Raw genomic sequence first — 20,821 nt, 5'->3', positions numbered from 1 at the left:
TCTCCTATAAAATAGTGCAAGAAATTTTTCTTTGAATTTAGCTCTTTAATTTTGAATATTTTTCTTTGGCCCATTAATAAGTATATATTATCAATCCTAATTAGATGTTTCATCTAATCTTATCTAAGAATTATCAAAGTTTTACCACACACACAACATATATATATATAGAGAGAGACAGAGAGAAAAATTATCACAAAGTTTATTATATATATGTCTTTTTTTTTTTGACATTTGAATTACGGATTATATTAATAAGAGAAGAAACGAGCAATACAAGTGGGAGCACTATCTCAAGTTTGAAAACAAGCTCCACTAGGGACTGATTTAGCCAACACATGAGCTATATCATTTGCTTGTCTTCTAATCCATACCAATAACATTAGGCAATTGGACTAAGAGTAGTTTACATTCAGAGATGACAACACCAAACTCGGATCAGTCGTGGACAGAACTCCTCATAGCATGACAGGCTTGAAGGCAATCGGTCTCAACCTGAATCGTCAGAGTAGGGTGTCCCGACAGCACCCAGGTTAATACCTTTCTTAACGCCTGAGCTTCTGCTACTGCTGGAGAAGAGCAACCATGCAATGAAGATGTTGTTGCTGATACAAATCCGCCATGGCAGTTTGAGAGTACAGTACTGACAGCTCCATGGCCGGCAGATGGGAGAAGAGCAGCATCAAAGTTTATTTTAAAAGTGCCAGTAGATGGCGGAAGCCATTGACTACCTGCAGAAGCAGTGATGCCTGTATCTGAACCTGACAGTTTCAGCTGGGCTTTCTTCCAAGATGCGAGCATACTTCTAGCTCGAGTAACCACATGATAAGGTCCTTCATTCAATTGGTTCCATTTGAGTTCATTACGGCTCAGCCAAACACTCCATAGACCCATAATAAAACTCTTAGAAAAATCGCTTTCCCACACCTTGTGCAAGTGTTCGAACATCTATCAGAAATTTGGAAAATTGCCGATATTTGGTTGAACACCAAAAAATTGCCAACAAAATCTTGCTTTTGGACACTCAACAAGAGCATGGGCTAACGTTTCAGCAACACCACAATAATCGCATCTTGTATCAAGCTCCATTCCCCTTCTTTCCAAAGTTGTTTTAACTGGCATAATGTCTCGGCAGCACCTCTAGAGGAAATGCCTCACTTTCGGCGGAATTTTCAGAGACTAAAGAGCTTTCCAAAAATCTGATTGCAAATCATCTTTCATATCCACACATTGAGATGCTACTATTTTGTATCCAGATTTCACAGAATAGATCCCTGAGTCTGTCCAGTGCCATATAAGGGTGTCTTCCTGAATGGTTGTAGCTAAAGGAATGGAGGTGATAAGTTCAGCAATTGAAGAATTGAAAAGACCGTGTATCAGAGGCAAATTCCAAGCACGTTCCCGTTGTGTCAAAATAAGGTCAGAAACCCTTATATGCTCAAAACCAGGAAGAATAGGCAGATTAACTCGAAACTGGTTATCCCTCAATAGCCACGGCTCAGTCCAAACATTTACTGACTGACCATCTCCAATTCTCCACCGAAAACCTGAACAAATAGCATCCTTAGCTGCACAAATTCCTCTCCATACAAAACTTGGATTATGGCCAATGTCTGCACCAAGGAAATTCCCACTTGGGAAATATTTAGATTTGAAAGAGCTATAAAGAAGAGAATTTGTATTATGTAAAAGTCTCCAACAGTGTTTCCCGAGCATGGCTAGATTGAAGCTTCGCAAATGTCTGAAGCCTAAACCTCCTTCTTCCCTCGCTACACACAGCCTTTCCCAACTCAACCATCGCATTTTTCTGACCCACCAATAAGAATTCATTAAACTCTGAATCTCCTGTAAGATGGATACCGTTTAAAGGAAAGCACTCATACAGAATGAAGGAATAGCTTGTGCCACAAACTTTATTAGCACCTCTTTACCAGCTTTCGATAGAAGTTTTTGGTTCCAACCATTGACTAGCTTCCTCACTCGATCCTTCAAGAAAGAAAAAATGCGTTGTTTTTTCCGATCAATTAAGGAGGGCAAGCCTAGATACCTTCCGTGGTTTAAAGGAGCAAGCACACCAAAAACGCCATTAACGGCATCCTTATCTGGGTCAGAAGTGTTAAAGCTGAAAAAAAATACCGGATTTTTGCCAATTTACCGCTTGACTCGAAGCTGCTTCATAAGTAACTAGAATATTTTTTATCTCTAGAGCTTGAATCCGTGATGCCTCAAAGAAGAACAAACTATCATCCGCAAACAACAAGTGAGATAGCTGTGGCGCAGCTCTCGAGACTCTACAGCCTTGGAGTTGACCTTCATTTTCAGACTTACTAAACAGCTTTGACAGTCCTTTAGCACATAGAATAAATGAGTAGGGAGATAACGAACAACCTTGTCTCAAACCCCGTCCCGGGATAATTGGGCCAACGTCATCCCCATTCACTCCAACCCAATATTTAACGGAGGAAACACACAACATGATCAAGTCAACCCAACGCTGGCTAAAACCCAAGCCTTGCATAACAGCCCGTAAATAGCACCAGTTAACTCTGTCGTAGGATTTAGAGATATCAACTTTCAGTGCAGAAGCTCCTCATCGACCGGCCATTCTGGTTTTCATAGAGTGGATTAATTCGAAAGCAACTAATACATTATCTGAAATCAATCGGCCCGGGACAAAAGCAGACTAAGATGATGAGATAAGATTGGATAGAATGGTCTTCAGCCTGTTTGCCAGAATCTTAGCAAACACTTTGTAAACTACGTTACAAAGTGAAATAGGTCGAAAGTCCTTCACTGCCTCTAGGTCGTCTACTTTTGGAATCAGCATAATTAAGGTATCGTTCATATTATCTAGAAAAACACCTGCATTAAACCAGTCTCGACACCCTTGAACAACATCATGGCCCACAATATCCCAAAACCTCTGGTAGAATCTAGGATTCAGTCCATCCATCCCTGGGCTTTTATCCGCATGCATTTGTTTCACTGCCAATTTAACCTCATCCACTGAAATATCTCTAAGTAGCATAAAAGTATCATTATCCGAAACCAAAGGAGAGAATAAACCCACAACAGGACTTAAGTCAGCATCCCCTACCGCAAATAGATGATCAAAATAATCACTCACCATACCTGTTAACAGATTGCTGTCACTTATCCATTCACCATTTGCATCCTTCAGCCGGAAAATCTGCTTGGATTTCTTCCTTTTTTTAGCAGTTGCGTGGAAATACCTAGAGTTCATATCCCCTGATTTCAATCAATGGGATTTCGCTCTTTGAGACCAGAAGACCTCTTCACGATGCAGAACATCATCAAGCTTACGCTGCACACCTTCAAACTGTTCAATATTACCGTTGATCCGAAGATTCTCAAGCTGCACGGTCAACTACTTGGCATCCTATCTAAATCGAAGCTTTAGTCTCCTACCCCAGCTCTGTAGACGTTGTCCACAAACCTTTATCTTCCCCGTTACATCAACTCCGTCAGAACTGGTCCAACTCTCTCTAACCACAGCATCCACATCAGATTCGTCTAGCCAAAAATTCTCAAACCGAAAGCGTTGGTGCCTCATATTTTTTATTCTTGGGGCAGTAAGGATGAGAAGAGGAGAGTGATCGGACTTACTTGAGACTAAATTCTGAACCTGATAATTAGGAAAATGGTTCTGCCAAATGATGTTTCCCAAAGCTTTGTCCAGTCTTTCCTCTACCCGATATTGACCTCTACCGTGAGCCCAAGTAAAAAGATACCCCGACATTCCCAAGTCAATCAGACCACAATCAGCCACAGTATCCGAGAAACCCTGTAATAAGCATGGAGGATGAGAATTACGCCCTTTCTTTTCTTCAGCGAACATTAGGTCATTAAAGTCTCCACAAATTAACCAGGGAAGAGTTCCCGGCCTAGCTAAGGATTTGAGGACATTCCATGAAATTTGCCTACAGTGTCTTTCCGGCATGCCAAAAATCCAGTGAGGCGCCATGTAAAACCTGCAGCTTCCGTTATTTTCATATTAATAAAATGCGAAGAATAACGCATAACTTCTAAATTAATCTGAGAATTCCACAAACTAGCTAAACCACCACTGTGTCCCACCGTGTCCACAGCAAAACAACAGTCATAATGGAGGCTACACCGGAGCTGCTCAATTTTATTCGAAGCAACTAAAGTTTCAGACAAAAAAAATGACCATTGACTTATTGCAGCGAATAAGTTCATAAAGAGCATTAACTGCTCATAGTTACCCAGTCCTCAACAATTCCAACAGAGGATATTCATGGTTCCTCCTCAGCTTCCACCTATGGAGCATCTACGATCAATTCTACATCATCCACAAAAAGAGATTTGCAAAATCGTGCTTTACAGAAAGGAGATTAGTAGTTGACATTTCTGCGCCCATGCAATTGCAGGAAAAACAACATGCATAGCGCAAGAGATATTTAGAAATATATACTTAATGTAAATTAGTCAAAATATGGAAAGCAAGCACGGGGCTCGAAGTGCTTTCCATCATTCTTTTCTTTTTTTTTTTCACTTTTCTTTGCTTTTCGTTTTTCTTTTTCTTTGTCTTTTTCTTTGCTTTGCTTTTCTTTTTCTTTTTCTTTGCTTTGCTCTTTTTTTATGTCTTAGTTGCAAGTTTTAATCGAAGTATCATCACTAAGCACGAGGCATTTATTAAAGAGAAGTCATGCTCCTGAGCCAATTATGAGAAAAAAAAGAAAGAGAAAAAAAAAAAAAAAAGAGAACACATGAAAGAAACTTTTTTTTTTTTTAAAAAAAAAAAAAGAAAGGCAAAATAAACAATAAATCATACCAATTGTAATCACCAATTGCACACCTTATCTCATGGATCTTATAATTTTGTCAGATTTAATGAAGCGCGAATTGAGATTTTAGGTTTTAAAGAAGTTTTAAAGGAGAAGAGAAATTAGAGATTGAGGTGGTGGAATTAGAGTAATCGTGTCATTTTACACGCATTTAACGTTTAAAATGGTAAATATTGAATAAAAGGCAATCCAGTGTAATAGATTTAAAATATAAGTGTATAATAGTTATTTTTAACAAGACGGATGAAAAATATTTTTTTTTTTCAAAATATAAAGGTACAATTATAGTTTTTTTATTAACAAAAATAAGAACTTAATTTTAAACGAAAAAAAAACTTGAAATCTTAATTAAATTCAATGCACGTTTAACATGGATAATTATCATTCTCTAACTTTTAGCAAATAAAAAGCTTAAACAAAAATAGAAAATTCTCTTTTTAATCTTGATAAATGAAAAATTTAATAAATTAGTTTTTTTTTTTTTTTTTTTTTTCAAAGTTAGAATTAAAGGTAATGATAAGAGAAATCAATGATATAGACAAGCCAAATTAGCCACAAGCCCAATTATAATTGCTAGGCCCAAAATTAAAAATATTGTTATTGTTAATTATACAAATGCTGAAAATAAAAAGAAAATACATTTGAAGTGAATAGCACATCATGCACATACAGTGATGGTTAGCATTTCAATTAATGTGAATCTCCCACATTTATAATAGACAATTTATTGATAATTCACGTATTGCTCATTTTCCTACTTTATCGCTATGGCAAACCAAGTCACTGTGGGTATTGAATTTGAAAATGATGAAACCAAACATGACTTTTCTTTCTTGCCATCTGATACTATTCTTCAAGTGAAGCAAAGGGTTGGAAGTATTTTAAGATGGGAAGTCGAAGAGCAATCCCTCTTTTATGACGATCTAGAATTGAAAAATGATCGTTCACTCGAATCTTACAATTTCAAAGAGGGTGGACATTTTCATCTTAAACTTCTCAGGACAAACACATATCGTGATTTGAAATTCTATGTTTTGGTGAAATCTGATTACAAGGAAAACTTTATGGGAGTTAAAGCAACGGATACTGTGGCAGATTTGAAGAACAAAATTGAGAGAAATTGGGGCATTTTCAGTTCTCGTTTCGTTATATCCCATAATAATGAGATAATGAAAAATGATCTTACACTCTCTCAATATAATGTTTGCGCGAATTCAGTGATTAAAGTGGATATAGAAAAAGAATTGCGCTAGTTATAAAATAAGGTCTAGTAATCAAAATTAGAATGAATTAATAAGTGATAGAACAATATTGGTCTTATTTATGCTTATTTCCTTTTAGTCAATTTTTTTTTTTTACAAAAATAAATCATATAATAAGCTTTATAGCTTATTAGGACAAAAAATAAAATAATAATGTTCTTGGGCTACTAATTATTTTATGATATGATATGAAACGCCTAATGAGAAATAAAAGTATTATTGCAATTCAAAATTTTAATTAAAAAAAAATTACATGAATTAGATAAGTAATTGAAAAGGATTTGTGCGTTAATTGTAATTATCTTTTATTAATAATTACAATATGTGACCAAATAGAAGGTTTTATTGTTATTATTATTTTTTTAAAAAGTTTTTTAAGGGGAAAGACAAGGTTTTTAGTAATTATTTGATTTTTTTACTTCACCTTTTATTTCTATATCAAGCAATTAAGTTAAATGCTTGTGGGAATAATAATTGATTGCTAACAAATATATTCATAGTCTTTAATTCTATAATAATGAATAATAAGCAATAATGGAATCTTATAGTTGCAAATTCTAGTTCATCCATGAACCATTTCGATTTTAATTCATTTATTCACACATTAATCTTCACTTATCATACTATAGATTAGATTATAAAATTAATATTAAAAGTTGAAAACAAATTAAAAATAAAGTTACAATATAAAATTGAAAATTTAACCGCTGATGAATTATAAGTGTCGGATAATATAAATGTTAAAATCTATAAATTGTAAATTATATAAAGTTCAATGGTTTATTGAATTCAATTTAAAATTTAAGTTAAAAATTTAACTTAATATTAATATTTAAGTGAGATTTGCTTATTGAATATTGAAATTTTGAATTTTAAGTGTTGACATGTGATCGTAAATGAAATGATTATTGAATTGTCACGACCCATTTCCATGGACCGGACCGGCACTAGGACCTGGGTGGGCTTAAGGCCCCCGAAGCCCGTAGTAAGCCTAACTTATTTAAATCTCACCTTCTATTCATAATTATAGATTCAGGCCCATTAACTCAAAATGCAGTTCATATATTTAATATGGACTTTTACTATTTATTTACAACCCAACTGGAATACAATTGCGGAATTCTACCTTTATATTTACATCGTTATTTCTATCATTAAAAGTCTTCTACAATAAGTGTCTCAACTCCACAAGGCTTTTATTTCTTTCTATTACCTGAAAAAAAATAGTAGGCAGAGGTGAGCGCCAAACTCAATGAGTAGGGTTAGATAACCCTCTCACTCCACACAATCACACAGATGCTAAATATTTTTATCTAGTTACCGTTTAATTATATGATCATGCAGTTTGTCACACAAATGGCAATACAGCAGCAATCACAAGTATCATCACCTTCATATAATCACATCACGTGGAAATTAGTCAGTGGCACCACCTGAAACCCCAACGAGCCGTCCTCACACATGGCTCGCCCTCTCATACATGTGCACCGGGGAGCCGATCCCCCATACGGCCAACTGGTCTAATCCTCACTGACCAGTCCTCTCATTGTTTTTCCATTCTCTCTTTTCTTTTCCATACCCACAGGAGGCAACCCGGTGGTCTCCATCCAATCTAGATCATCAAGTGCTCACAACAGGAGGCCACCCTGCGGGCTACAATCAAATCTAGATTATCAGGTGCGCAACAATAAGAAGCCATCCTGTGATTTTCCATACAATCCATATCATCAGGTGCACACGGGGGCGCCGATCTCCCATTTTCCCGGCCGACGGTCAATATCATATCATATTCAGGATCCATATCACAGATCGTCCTCACAAACCCATGGTGGTCCACTTCATCCCAATTCCACACAAACAAGACACAGTATATTCATAGCACAAGTAATCAAACAATTTTTACTATCAACAAATAGTGCATCATAATATGGCACTTCAATAAAATAATGCATGATAACATTTAGCCGTGAATGCATGCATGCAGGCGGATGAAGCGAATTATCTAACACTACTCACATTTCTTTATTGTCCTTTAAAAGGACTGTCTTTATCACTCCATGCTTCCAGCTTTCGTCCTCGCATTTCGGAATTTTATAAACCTCTATAATAAACAATAGAATTCTAAGTAAGAATTTTAAATTTGAAGATTCTATTTTATATTCGTTTACTAGTTTTGGCAGTCATTTAATTCATTTATTAATTTAAACTATATATATATTTATAGATACAGATATTGGGTTTCCTTATTTATTTATCACTCTAATAATCTTATTCTATATTTTTAATTTCTATAAATAATTTAATCTCTATTAAGTAATTTAATTTCTATAATTGATTTATTTTCTACCGAAATTTCGGCAGCATCTCCCCTAAAATTTAGACTATCTACCTGCTAAAATATCAACAATTTCACAATTATTCAATCCATACGGCCCATCCATCGGGCAATTAATCAAACAACATTTTCCCATCCTCCTTTAATCTCAACATCACCACACAATCCAAATTATACATTACAATAACATTATATTTAAACTACCTTAATTAAATCAACACTAAAATTATAACACTGTTAACTACTCACAATTATCAAATTAAATTAACCAAATTAATTAACTACAAATAATAAAATTAATTTAATTAACTAGCGTTACTAACATTAACTTAACTAAACTAATTGACTACAAGTAATAAAATTAATTTCATTAACTAATATTACTAAATTAATTAACTTCAAATAATAAAATTAATTTAATTAACTAATTTTACTAACATTAACTAAGTCAACTAAAATTATTAAAAGTAAACTAACTAAATTTAAGTAACTATCATTAATAAAATTAAATTCATTAACTAAAATATATTTAAATTAATTTATACCCCAATATAATTTTTTTTGTTGAATTTCTGCTAGATCGGAAATTGCCACGTGTGCCGGATCGGAGAGCAGTGGCTGTCGGTGGTCGGAGGCACGCTGGAGCGGCGGCAGAGGCGCAATCCGGTGGTCAGAGGCTTGCTGGAGCTGCTGCAGTCGCTGGCAGTGACGCAGACCCAGTTGCAGGGAAGAAGAAAAGGGAAAGAAAGAAAGAAAAAGGAAAGAAAGAAAGAAGAAGAAAAAGAAGAAGAAAAAGAAGAAGAGAGGGAGGTGTGGTGGTGCGGTGGTGGGCTGGAGGTGGCGTAGAAATGGTGAGAGTGAAGGAGATAGGCGTTGAAGATAAAGGGAAAAGGATGTTTCTAGATGGTTTGGGTCGAACCGGTTCGATTCGGTTCGATTCGGCCCAAATCTTCGATTTTCAACCGCTTTCGGCTTTTTCAATCGGTTTTCGATTCGATTTCTCATAGTATTCGCACTAAAATATTAATAGCAATTTTCAGGCTGTCGGTTCGTTAAATTAAATTGGAAAATGTTCTGAAAATAAAAATTCGGGGTATTTCATGAATATACCTTGAAAAAAATGAATTTAGAGTGAGTAAAACATTAATCACCTTTCATCTTTCAGGACATGACTTTCTTATGTTGTTAAAGTATGTTAAAATATTTATGAACAATGAGTCCTTTATTTTCTAACTGAGTCAAAATAGAGTTCAAATTAGTTATTATTATTGGGCTCATATATTATAATAATACATATAGTAAAGATATAAATTGAGTTCATATATTAGTGGTTTTAATATCATAATATTATACTATGGTTATGTTTTTTTTTTTATCAGCAAATATAAATTTATTATATTTATTATTATTAGAACTGGAAAATATATGAAGCAATTAGGAAAAATTCCCCCTAATTTAGGAGTTTACACCCAAATCAGCAGGCTTTCCGTACACCCTCAAAACCTAGACCTGGAAAAGAGGAGAAAAGCCTACGCAAATAAAAAATTAAAACCACAAACTAAGCATAACTAATAAGAGGCAGAGATAGAGAGTTAAAATCAAGTCAGCTTCTTTTCACGAGTGAGGAAGAGAAGCCAGGAGGAAAAAAAAAAAAAAAAAGCCTCCCAATGAATTATCCCGAGAGCTAGTAAGTGACATCAAAGCCAAGCTAAAGAAGGATTCACATGGTCGACTCCTTTCTTTGCCAAGGTATCAACAAATGAGGTTTTAGATCTGATTGCATGGATTAAAAATACCTGTGATAGAGAAGAAATGATGGAATCCAGCCTATTGAAAATTTATCTACTGTTGCCGAGGTCTTGAAAGTTTATTTGGAGCCCATAAAACAACATTTTTTGAATCTGATTCAATAATTAAAGGGATAGAGTTGTATTTAGAAGAAGCATATATCTCCAATGCTTGTAAAATTGCAAGCATATATCTCAGTACTTGAAAGTATAATGAAAATGCAATTAGGGAGGCTCTTGCATTTAATGTTGTTGTGGATGAATTACCTTTTAAGTTTGTTGAAGGTGACGGTTTTAAGCGATTTATGAAAGTCATATGCCCTAGGTTTAAAATTACATCTCGTTGGATAGTTTCTCGAGATTGTTACCAATTGTATTTGAATGAGAGGTCTGTATTGAAAGATTTTTTTAGAAAAAATTGTCCATGGGTTTGCTTAACTATAGATACTTGGACTTCATGCCAAATAGTTAACTATATGTGTATCACGGCGCATTATATTGATGATGATTGGAGTTTGAACAAAAAAACTATTAATTTTTATATAATTTCAAGTCATAAAGGTGAGACAATTGGTAGGGCAATTGAAACTTATTTGCTTGAATGAGGCTTGGATAAAGTTTTTACTATTACTATTGACAATGCTGGTTCAAATAATGTTGCTATTTCTTATTTTAAAAAAAAAATTATTAATTGGAATGTTGGTGTGTGTAATTGTGATTATCTTTGCATGAGAAGTAAAACACATATTGTTAATTTGGTTGTAATGGATGGATTAAAAGATGTGAATGAATCAGTTGCGAGGATAAGGAATGCAGTGAGATATATATGGAGTTCTCTAGCTAGATTGAAAAAAAAAAATTTTAAGAGTGTTGAATATGAAAAAATTGAATGCAAGTCATTTTTATGTTTGGATGTGTCTACTAGATGGAATTCTATATATTTAATGTTAAAAACAGCAGAAAAATATGAGAGAGCATATGAGAAATACGAGTCGCAGGAACCAATATTTAGGATTGAGTTAGATGAAAAGATTCTCGACCACTTGGATTGGAAAGAAGTTAGAAAAATAGTTGATATGTTGTCCCATTTCTATGAGCTTACTTTGTGTATATTTGGTTCAAGGTATGTCACATCCAACTTGTTCTTTAGTGAGATTAATGATTTGTGTTTTATTTTAAGTGATTGGCAAAATATTGTACAAAAAGATGTGAAGTCTATAGGTGATAAAATGAGGACAAATTTGATAAGTATTGGGGTGATATAACCAAAATGAATAAATTTATCTATGTAACAATTGTTCTTGACCCTCATGATAAATTTGAGTACATGGAGTATGCATTTAAGAATATGTATGGCAAGAAAAAGGGTGAAAGTTTGTTTATAAGTGCGACAAACTCTTTGAGAGAACTATTCAATGAGTACAAAAATATGTATTAACCTGAGCATGATCATTGTACTAACAGTAGTGGATCTCAAGTAAATACTGGTAGCATTGACCTAGGTATGATGAGTGCAAAGCCAAAATCTTTTTTGAAGCAACACTATAAAAAGCAAAAACTTTCAGATTCTGGTGGTAGAGAATCAAAAACTGAGTTAGATGTCTATCTTAGCGAAGCAATTCAAGATGACAAATAAGGTTTTAATATCTTAAAATGGTGGAAGATTAATTGTGAGATTTCGTGCCCTAGAAAGAATGGCTAGATATACAGTGGCAGTTCTTGTATCGACAATGGCTTCAGAGAGTGCTTTTAGCATAGGAAGAAGAGTTCTTGACTCATTTAAGAGTTCTTTGACTCCTAAAATAGTGGAGGGATTGATATGTATACGAGATTGGCTTCGATCATCTTACATAAATGTTGAAGAAGATACGGAAGAACTTGAAAATTTTGAAAAAGGCATGTGATAAAATCAAAATATCATTGTTTGTTTTATCTTATTCAATATTTTCATTTGAGCATATGTATTGATAATTGTTTGGTTTTAATTTTCAGGTCTACCTCCGGTTGGAATCACAATTAGTGCTACGATATTAAATGTAGTTGAATTTTTTTTTAAAAATGTTGGTTGATATTTAATAAGTTGTGATCTTAGTATCATTATGTACATAGGCTCCATAATTATATATGAGGAATACTTATATATTCTTTTTCTATTTAATTATTAATTGTTTTTAACATTTTTTTTTAGGTTTGGAGAAATGACGAACTTGTAAACTTTTAGGATTATGGACATGTGCCTATTAGATGGAATTTGATGATCAAGCTTGGAGTTATTATTGACTTGTTGTTTTATTGTGTGAACTTGGTTACTTGTTAAATTGCTGTCTTTTCTATACTTTAATTATTAACTTGTTTAATTTGTGGATTTTAAATTGTTAATTTGTTATTGTTTGTCAAATGCTTATGGATTTGAAATGTTAATTTATTATTGTAGTTTGTGGATTTTAGTTTAAAGCAATAATTGAAACTATTTTATTAATTTTTAGCTTCTAAATTGGATATTGAATTATACATTTTTGTCTATATTTAAAATTAAAATGAGTCAAAAAAATAAATTCGGATATTCGGTTATCAAAATAATTTTAGCTTAGATCTGATAGTTTAAAAGTAATATTTTCAGTTTTTGGTTTTGCTCACCCCTATTCTTTGATGGAAAATGGTGAAGAAGCTCCATCAAATTATGTTACAGACTTCAAATTCCTGTGGAATTCTTTACTTTCCTCAAAGATTTCTCTCTTTGCTTGGAAGTGTTTCCTAAATAGGATCGTACGAGATTAAATCTTCTCAAAAGAAAGATTTTGACTTCCCAAGGTGATGCTTGTTGTCCTCTGTGTAATTTATGTTGCGAAGATATTAATCATTGACTCCTCTCTTGCCCAAAAGTCTCTAAAATTTGGAACTCAATCTTTATTTGGTGGGGAGTCTCAACAGCCTTACCCAACAAATTACTGGATCTTGCCATACAATGGGAAAATATTTTTTCAATAAAAGCTAATTCTTTGAGTTGGCAATTAATTTTTTAGTCAGCTATATGGAAAATCTGGTGGAGGCGAAATACTTTGGTCTTCAAAAACACTTGGTATGAGGATAACCAAATTCTGGACAACATCAAATTTAGGTGCTTCGAATTAATTAAAGTAAAATTCCCTGCTTTTCCTTATTGTCTTAGTGACTGGTTTTATTCTCCTGTTATGGTAAAATAGTTGCAACATTCTTTCTACCTCAAGGAAAAGAAATAATGCAGGTTTAATGGATTGGAATGCTCCTACAGTAGGCTTTCTCAAGTTTAACGTGGATGGTTCATCAAAAGGAAAACCAGGTCCTGCAGGTATCGGTGGAACTTTAAGGGATTCAAACGGAAATATCCTTTGCATTTTTTCCTAAAAGCACAGGTATTATGGATTCCAATGAAGCTGAGCTATTAGCAATATTATTTGCCCTTGAACTGTTTAGTACTTCGCTTTTCAAATCACATCGGCTAATTATTGAATCTGATTCTAAAAGCGCAATTGCGTGGGTCTCAAACAGAGCTAACAGACCATGGCAATGGTGGCTTCGTTTTAATCAAATGGATAATATACTTTTCTCTCTCTCTATGGTTTCATTTTCCCTCATTCCCATATCCAAAAACAGTTTCACAGATCATTTACCCAAATGAGGGGTTGTTAAGGTCCTCCCTTTTATACCTTGGCTTTGAATGGGCTCCGTTACTCTTTGATTTATTTTTGGCTGCAGATATCATGTTGGTTATGGAAGAATTCTTTCTTTGTAATCTTCTTGAAGGATTATTTAGGTTAATTATCTTTGTTTTAATGCTTCCAAGTATAAATTCTCTTATCTCAAGAGTTTTCATTCTATGAAGCGTGCAGCAAAGACGTTAAGTAGTCAGAGATTTTTGGAATTTTCTTTTTATACCAATGTATCACGAGGTTTTTCTAGGTTTTTTCACTTAATATTCATAGGATAGGTTGGGGTTTTTTTGGTAAGCCGAATGACTTGGTTCTAATTGCCTTTGAATGTGAAGTTTTTCCTGGATATATTAAAATATTAATAAAATATTTTATTAAATTTCTGAAAATATAAAATAAAATTTGTTTGTTAAAATATAAAATATAAAATATAAAATTTGTGAAATAACCTTTCAACTTTTTTATGTTAAAATATGTAAAAATGTTTTATGAACGATAAGTCTTTTATTATCATAATAAACTATTAAATTTTAGAATTTTTAATTGAGTTAAAATAGAATTCAAAAATTTTTTGTTATTATTATAATAAATTAGCACATATATTGGAGTTAAAATATTTTTTATCTTTTTAAATTAATGTTAGCATCCATAATTGAGTTTAAATATTAGTTTTTTTATTAGGATTCCTAATGGAATAATATTTATATTTTTTATTTTTAATATTAGGATATATTGTTTAAATAATTTACAATAATGATTTATATGTTCTCGTGGTTAGTATCTGACTATCTGTGCAATGTTCATTTTCAATCATGAGTTCAATATTCAGTAAAAACGTTTTGCAAAAAGAATACATTTCACCAAGTATTTAATCAAATTGGGTTAACCCAGCTAAACTCATCCGAATTGAACCAGTTTATAGTTAAAACCCAACCAATTCACTTGGTCAACTAGCAAGTACACATCATCGTTTTTAGTTGTTTCGGGTTTAAAAGTACTAAATATAAGAATAAATTAGTCTATTTTTTCAATATAGAGAGCAAAAATATTATAAAAAATGAGAGGTATTGTACACAAAAAATTTCTGAAAATATATAATAAAATTTGTTCTTAAAATACAATTTTTTTTTCCTAAAATTTATTTTATGTTTTAAAAAGCTAGACCAAAAAATTTTAGATAAACACATTTTATTGAACCAAAAGCCGAACGATTTCAAAATCAGTTCTGACCCGAAACCATGACCATCTTTTGCTTCACAAGACCATAAAAGCCCATTGGATTGGGCTAAAAATAGGACTACGGATCTTTCCAGACTTTCTTTCTTCTTATATTTCATGCAAAATAATTTCCCTCTGATTTTCTTCGTACGGTCGACGGCGTCAAATGTACGATTGTTTTCCAACCATTAAATTTTGAATCAATGGTGGATACTGTGTGTCCATACTATCACCTTAAACTTTAAGTTAACTTCCATTATCCTCTCTGCCTATAAAAGGACCCCACAAGGCCATCACAGAACCCTACCCAGCAGCCATTTCTACATTTTAGTCTCGCTCGTTCAAGCCAAGGTAACAAGGAATTTCCTTTCCTTTCCTTTCGTTTTCTACTTGTTGTTTTTAATATTTTGTAGGTTTTTGATCATGCAAATGTGTTTCTTTAGTTATTAAATTTCTTATTAGTTATGATCTTTATTTTTAGGTTAACCCTAAGATTTCAAGGTTTTTTTTTTATTTCTTAGGGTAAAAACGACTTATTTATTTGTAAAACGATATGCATTGTGCTACCGATCTAGATTTTGTTCTGATTTTTTTGGATTTGCGGCTTCAGATGATTTCCTTTGGTTATTGTTTATTCTATGATTATTAGAATTTAGATCGTCATATAAATGGTTTTTATCTCTTTAGGGTTTGGTAAGTCTCTACCTCCTTATAGAAGGTGTGTTACACTCATGGGTTGGACCCATTTTCAACGACCAAATGGACACAACACTTTGCGTTGTCCTTACTTGCAAAAATTGGATAGTGGGTAACTTTTGTTTGTTGAGAATAATTAATTTGCTGTACCAGTTTTAATTTGGTTGACAAAGCAGGAATTTTGGTTTTGTATTTAATATTTATGTGCTTTTAATTTTTATATATTCTGATAAATTAATATTGGATGAGTTGGAGAAATACTTGAAATATTGTTTTGATTGATTCTGTTTGTTCAATTACTAGTTTGAAGTCCAACATTTTGTGGTACTATATCATCATTATCGTGCCATAGTTAATTAAAAGTTTATTGGTGTTATCGTACATGCTATCATAGTTAATTAAGAGTTGTATGATTGATTACATCCAATATAAAAACCCATTAAGAGAGCCAAAATTTAGCCACAAATTTATATAAACTAGCATGCCATTAGACAATATATTTGTATAATATGTGTTATATCTTCTAAATTTGCATTGTATTGCTATATGGTATAAGTAATGTGTTGCTTAGCAAACTAGATTTGATCAATTGGTTTAATCTACTTGTTCTCGTTTAAATGAATTTCATAAATTTTTGTTGCATTCATTTGGAATTAAGTTTTTGTTTAATATTGTTGAATGATTTTCTATTTGATCCTTTCTAAGGAATTGCTTTGTGTGCTTTGTGTAGCAAATAGGGGATTGAGTATAACAACTGGGCGCAGCCAAAAAATAATGAGTACTAAAGGAGAGCCGAAGGTTCATCACTGTGGTATTGCGATTTTAGATCCAAATGACAACTCTGGAGGGAATCCAGGGGGTTCTTACAATGCAATGGCTACAAAAGGGCAGCAATCTAACAGTCAGCAATGGATTTCCAGGAACAGCATTGTGGACAAGCAGACTGGTTCATATGCTAAGACAACTGTGAAGCAGAGCTATTCTTCTGGAGATGTATTCAAGGAGAGGTCCACTGGTAGAGTTGGTCACAAGGATGAGTTAAAAACAACTAGTACTTTTAAGGTGGGTGACAAAAGTGGTTACTACGAGTACCAGGTGGAGGAGAGGTTTCGCAAGGTCGATTATGGGAATAGCAGCAGCAGCAACAAGAAGTATTTGAAGTAGTTATATAATTGTGTTTGATGGTCATCTAGTAATATGGAGTTTGAACTTTCTATATAGGTTATGTTGCTTTCTAAGATTGAATTGATAATGACTTTTCAGTGGTTCTGTTGCTTTACTATGCAAATGTGGCTATGTTTCTAAGATACTAAGTGTTTGCTTTTTAATGTGCTTGTTATGTCAATTTCTGTCATGTTAGTTCTCCTTATGGCTAATGCTTATTATGGTATTAGCAGATGCATTTTTTTTTAATGATATACTTTCTTTCTGCAGCTCTTGTTGAGGTGAAATTTTAACTCCAGGAACATTTTACTTTTAGTGTTTTTACAGTTGCTGGCTATTAATATTATATTTTTAAAAAATTTATAGTATTACTTTTTTATTTTATCTCATTGGCACTTAGTTGATTTGATAGTCAGAAATATAGGTTTGAAAGTAGAAATTTATGTATAATTTAATTGAATTTCGAAATTTTATAAAATATGAATCACCTAAAGGAAAACTTAAAAATTTTGTTTCAATAAATATGAAAGATAAAAAATTTTAATTTGTTTGTAGTAAATCTGGAGTAACTGAACTGTTGTTTTGAAGCCATTGGATTTTGAATCAACTGTGGATATTGTGTAGCCACCTTATGAATCAAAAAAAGCATTATCTTTATTTTTTCTAAATGTTGCCGAATGTTTTCCTTTCAATCAAAGCATTGTTGATATTTTCTAATTAAGAAATTTCCATTGTAAGTATGTATAAAACTTTTTCAATTTTCAAAATTTTCCGTTCTCAATTCATAATTAAACGCAAATACGTTTTAAATAAAATTACTTTTGCAACCAACAAAATCATTAGAATGTAAATGGAAATTGATTTTCTTTTCTACTTGAGCTTATTATTTTGAAATTTAAAGTTTTAATTCCATTACCAGTTTGTTACTGAGTTAGCATTAAAAGTTATTAATAATTTATAATATTAACATTTTTTTGACTATATTTTCAGTATTTAATTTCAATTAGATTTCAGTTTATAATTTTGAAAATTTCAATATCAAAATTTTCTTAGTACATTAATATGTTCAATAATATGTATAAACAACATAGTAATTTATTAAAACTAACTCCATTTAATTGACCAATGCATATAGCAAGCCAATTAGAATTTTTTAATAATAAATAAAAATTTTTACAAATAGAGGGGATAGAAAATAGAATATACTAAAGTTCCAACAGGACCCAGGATCATGAATCATGTTTTCTATAAAAACATATCTACACAAGTCCCAATACCTATTATTTGTCGGTACAATGTACTATATATTACTATTTCTTTTCCTAATACATATTATTAAATTATTGGAAAATTGTGAATATTTCCCTAAATTGTAAATTAATTATTTTTATTTGTAAAATTTTATTATCTCTATTGAGAGTTTTTATGATGGAATAATATCATAAAGACTAACAGCAAATAACAGTTTATGGAAGATAAATAAGATTTGAAAAGACTCAGAGAAGGACATTAACATTATTATTCACACAGTTTACAGAAACTTAATTACTATTGATCATAAGACTGTTCAATTTTCTCTTCCTCATCTTATGATCCATCATTACAATAACCTTAAGCAACTCTCTAATTCCTTTTATTTTCAAATATTACATATTATACCCTAATTCATAATCTTGAAACATTCCTTCAGCCTGAAGAATATTATTAGTAGAATCCCAAGAATTTGAGGACAGAGATCTTGTCTCAAATTCATTAGACCACCATATCATGCCATCCTTGGAACCACCATTATTATTCATTTCCTTAAAACAATCAAATTCAACAATCTGATCTTCTTGTCGTTCAAACCCAGATGTTTTGTTACTCAGAAAATCCTCAAGCTCAGCTTGAAAGCTCGAAACAGGCTGGATTAATTCTGCATTAGATTGCCCTGCAAGATTCGAGCTCATTCCAATATTTGAATCCATCACATTATGGAAAGGAACTGTGCTATTTGAGGATGTTATAGTATTTGAAGAATTTCCCAAAGTATCAATATTATGGTTTTCCAATTTCGAGTAATCCTGATGATGAAGTTGTTGATGAGAAGTCGATAAAACTTGTTGAAGAAGAGAATTAGAGCTTTCTGCCATAGATTGGAGAAGAACTTTTTCTTGTAAAGGATGCAATTTAGGCCAAAGCGTAGGATTGTTGTGAAGAGAAAATGGGTTTTGTAGGTTTTGGAGTTGCATATGCAGTTGTAGCCTTTCAAGAGCTGAGTTGGTTAAAACCATCGAGGACGATGAACTAGTATTGTCCTCTACCTTGCTTGAATCTTGATTGGTACTTGTGGAAGAAAGGCGATTCATTTGAGCTTGTTTGCGTCTTCCCAATAGTTTTTTCTTCAATCTTGTGTTCCAGTAGTTCTTAATATCATTATCTGTTCTTCCTGGTAACTGAGCTGCAATTATAGACCATCTGAAGAAAAACCAAAGAAAAAGTAGACAAGTAGTTGAGTATCACATGCCTTTTCCAAGAAATAGAAAACAAGAAGCAAGAAACCAAAGAATTAGGACAAAGACAAAGGACAAGTAATTCCTTGTTGAGTTATGTGAAAGGAAGAGAACCAATTAGGGTTATCTTAATCGGTATTCGAGCTGGCAATTGCAGGTAGTGCAAGGGGTTCATCTCAAAAAGAATGGGGAAATTGCCTATTTTTCAAAGAAATAAAAAAAAAGGGGTATGTATGCATATATATACTGAAAATTATTTTCAACTATTTATTTTGAATCGTTGTCTTCTATTAATTAACCAGAAAAAGAAAATAGCGAGAATTAAATACCTGCTGCCAATGCTTATATAAAGGCTGCAGATGATGTTGTCTTCTTCTTCAGAGAATCCACCATGTTTGATATTAGGCCTTAAGTAATTTAACCATCTAAGTCTGCAACTTTTTCCACATCTCTTAAGCCCTATGGAATCACACAAACCAAACAGAAAGGGTCAAAACAAAAAATTACATTACAAAAAAACACGAGGAAAAGAAAGAAAAAAGAAGATCTTGGAAAACGAAATATATCTGTGTTAAATATGTATTTATTATGGAAAGAAATTGATTAAATAGTTTGTAATATATACCAATTTTTTGAGGAAGTGCAATCCAATTGCCTCCAGTACCATATTCCTCAATATAAGCCTTGAGCTTAGCATCTTCTTCTGGTGACCATGGTCCTTTCTTTACATTTGCCTTATCACAACAAGGAGCTCTACCCATCTTTCTTTCTCTGCAATTTTCTTGATCAAGAAACTCTTGTTTGGGATTGTTGGGAAATTTGAGAAAGGGATGACTCAAGATTTATAGTTAGAAATATTGAGTGGGTGATGTGATGCTTATAAGGACAAAAAAAGTCTTACACCTCACCTTCTCTTCCTCAAAAATATTTCAAAACCAACTTCTCTTTCTTCTCTAGGGTTCTTTCTGTGAGGTCTCTCTCTCTCCTCCTTTTTTTGGATTAGTTTGATAATCCGTATTTTAACTATATATGCAACTGGACAAAGTACAACGTAAATTTTTCTTCTTCTATAGCATTTTTAAATTGTACTGCTTTTTCCTGGTAGGGATTGATTAGTTTATTTGAAAGCACTGTGATAGAGGTAATTAAGAAATAGAAGAAACCTCCATCCTTTTAGTTTGTCTCCAATGTCCTTGAAAGATGTTCCATTATTAATCTGTGTACCTATCCCCTATTGCTTCTTTTAGTATAATAAAAAGGTTTAATCCCCTCGAGCCTTAGAGTATAAAAGTTTTTTGCTCTTTTAACAGAGTACGTTTCTCATATCTGGTATTGATTTTGTTACACCA

At 32.7% G+C, this 20,821-nt stretch overlaps 5 protein-coding genes and 1 long non-coding RNA gene across 6 annotated transcripts; 1 reads left to right on the top strand and 5 right to left on the bottom strand.

The window, feature by feature from the left end:
* Positions 1 to 438: 438 nt before the first annotated feature.
* Positions 439 to 894, bottom strand: LOC149494418 (uncharacterized). Its single transcript, XM_089725493.1, has one exon. It carries the CDS (start codon positions 892 to 894, stop codon positions 439 to 441), a length of 456 nt encoding a protein of 151 aa, XP_089581619.1.
* A 285-nt stretch (positions 895 to 1,179) lies between these two features.
* Positions 1,180 to 3,244, bottom strand: LOC149494417 (uncharacterized). Its single transcript, XM_089725492.1, has 4 exons — positions 2,748 to 3,244; positions 1,932 to 2,122; positions 1,755 to 1,845; positions 1,180 to 1,660 (listed from the first exon to the last, which is right to left on the bottom strand). The coding sequence occupies exons 1-4, from the start codon at positions 3,242 to 3,244 to the stop codon at positions 1,180 to 1,182; spliced, it is 1,260 nt and encodes a 419-aa protein (XP_089581618.1).
* A 15-nt stretch (positions 3,245 to 3,259) lies between these two features.
* LOC105628506 (uncharacterized) lies at positions 3,260 to 3,985 on the bottom strand. The gene is made up of 2 exons (XM_012209925.1): positions 3,458 to 3,985; positions 3,260 to 3,376 (listed from the first exon to the last, which is right to left on the bottom strand). The coding sequence occupies exons 1-2, from the start codon at positions 3,983 to 3,985 to the stop codon at positions 3,260 to 3,262; spliced, it is 645 nt and encodes a 214-aa protein (XP_012065315.1).
* A 1,611-nt stretch (positions 3,986 to 5,596) lies between these two features.
* Positions 5,597 to 6,082, top strand: LOC105628507 (uncharacterized). The gene has a single exon (XM_012209926.1). The coding sequence runs from the start codon at positions 5,597 to 5,599 to the stop codon at positions 6,080 to 6,082; it is 486 nt and encodes a 161-aa protein (XP_012065316.1).
* Positions 6,083 to 7,132: 1,050 nt separating this feature from the next.
* On the bottom strand, positions 7,133 to 9,295 carry LOC149494416 (uncharacterized). Its single transcript, XR_016322056.1, has 3 exons — positions 8,972 to 9,295; positions 8,108 to 8,192; positions 7,133 to 7,304 (listed from the first exon to the last, which is right to left on the bottom strand). It is a non-coding gene; the product is annotated as an uncharacterized LOC149494416 (long non-coding RNA).
* Positions 9,296 to 18,489: 9,194 nt separating this feature from the next.
* MYB36 (myb domain protein 36) lies at positions 18,490 to 20,434 on the bottom strand. The gene is made up of 3 exons (XM_012209915.4): positions 20,098 to 20,434; positions 19,802 to 19,931; positions 18,490 to 19,437 (listed from the first exon to the last, which is right to left on the bottom strand). Exons 1-3 carry the CDS (start codon positions 20,231 to 20,233, stop codon positions 18,627 to 18,629), a joined length of 1,077 nt encoding a protein of 358 aa, XP_012065305.1. The 5' UTR covers positions 20,234 to 20,434; the 3' UTR covers positions 18,490 to 18,626.
* Positions 20,435 to 20,821: the final 387 nt, after the last annotated feature.

The sequence above is a fragment of the Jatropha curcas genome, chromosome 8 (genome assembly GCF_041381405.1).
Source record: "Jatropha curcas cultivar XTBG-Jc1 chromosome 8, XTBG_Jcur_1.0, whole genome shotgun sequence".
NCBI classification, from domain to species: domain Eukaryota; kingdom Viridiplantae; phylum Streptophyta; class Magnoliopsida; order Malpighiales; family Euphorbiaceae; genus Jatropha; species Jatropha curcas.
The sequence above is the reverse complement of the archived record's forward strand: the minus strand, read 5'-3'. Positions and strand labels throughout refer to the sequence as shown.

Excerpts from the sequence above, each read along its gene's own strand:
- LOC149494418 (XM_089725493.1), bottom strand. The coding sequence starts at position 894 with ATGGGTCTATGGAGTGTTTGGCTGAGCCGTAATGAACTCAAATGGAAC.
- LOC149494417 (XM_089725492.1), bottom strand. The coding sequence starts at position 3,244 with ATGAACTCTAGGTATTTCCACGCAACTGCTAAAAAAAGGAAGAAATCC. Across the intron at positions 2,123-2,747 it reads TGTAACGTAGTTTACAAAGT|CTTTAACACTTCTGACCCAG; the intron begins GTTTGCTAAGAT and ends ATTTTTTTTCAG. Across the intron at positions 1,846-1,931 it reads AAAACTTCTATCGAAAGCTG|GAGATTCAGAGTTTAATGAA; the intron begins GTAAAGAGGTGC and ends TCCATCTTACAG.
- LOC105628506 (XM_012209925.1), bottom strand. The coding sequence starts at position 3,985 with ATGGCGCCTCACTGGATTTTTGGCATGCCGGAAAGACACTGTAGGCAA. Across the intron at positions 3,377-3,457 it reads ATGTAACGGGGAAGATAAAG|CTTGAGAATCTTCGGATCAA; the intron begins GTTTGTGGACAA and ends TTGACCGTGCAG.
- LOC105628507 (XM_012209926.1), top strand. The coding sequence starts at position 5,597 with ATGGCAAACCAAGTCACTGTGGGTATTGAATTTGAAAATGATGAAACC.
- MYB36 (XM_012209915.4), bottom strand. The coding sequence starts at position 20,233 with ATGGGTAGAGCTCCTTGTTGTGATAAGGCAAATGTAAAGAAAGGACCA. Across the intron at positions 19,932-20,097 it reads TGCACTTCCTCAAAAAATTG|GGCTTAAGAGATGTGGAAAA; the intron begins GTATATATTACA and ends GTGATTCCATAG. Across the intron at positions 19,438-19,801 it reads TATATAAGCATTGGCAGCAG|ATGGTCTATAATTGCAGCTC; the intron begins GTATTTAATTCT and ends GTTTTTCTTCAG.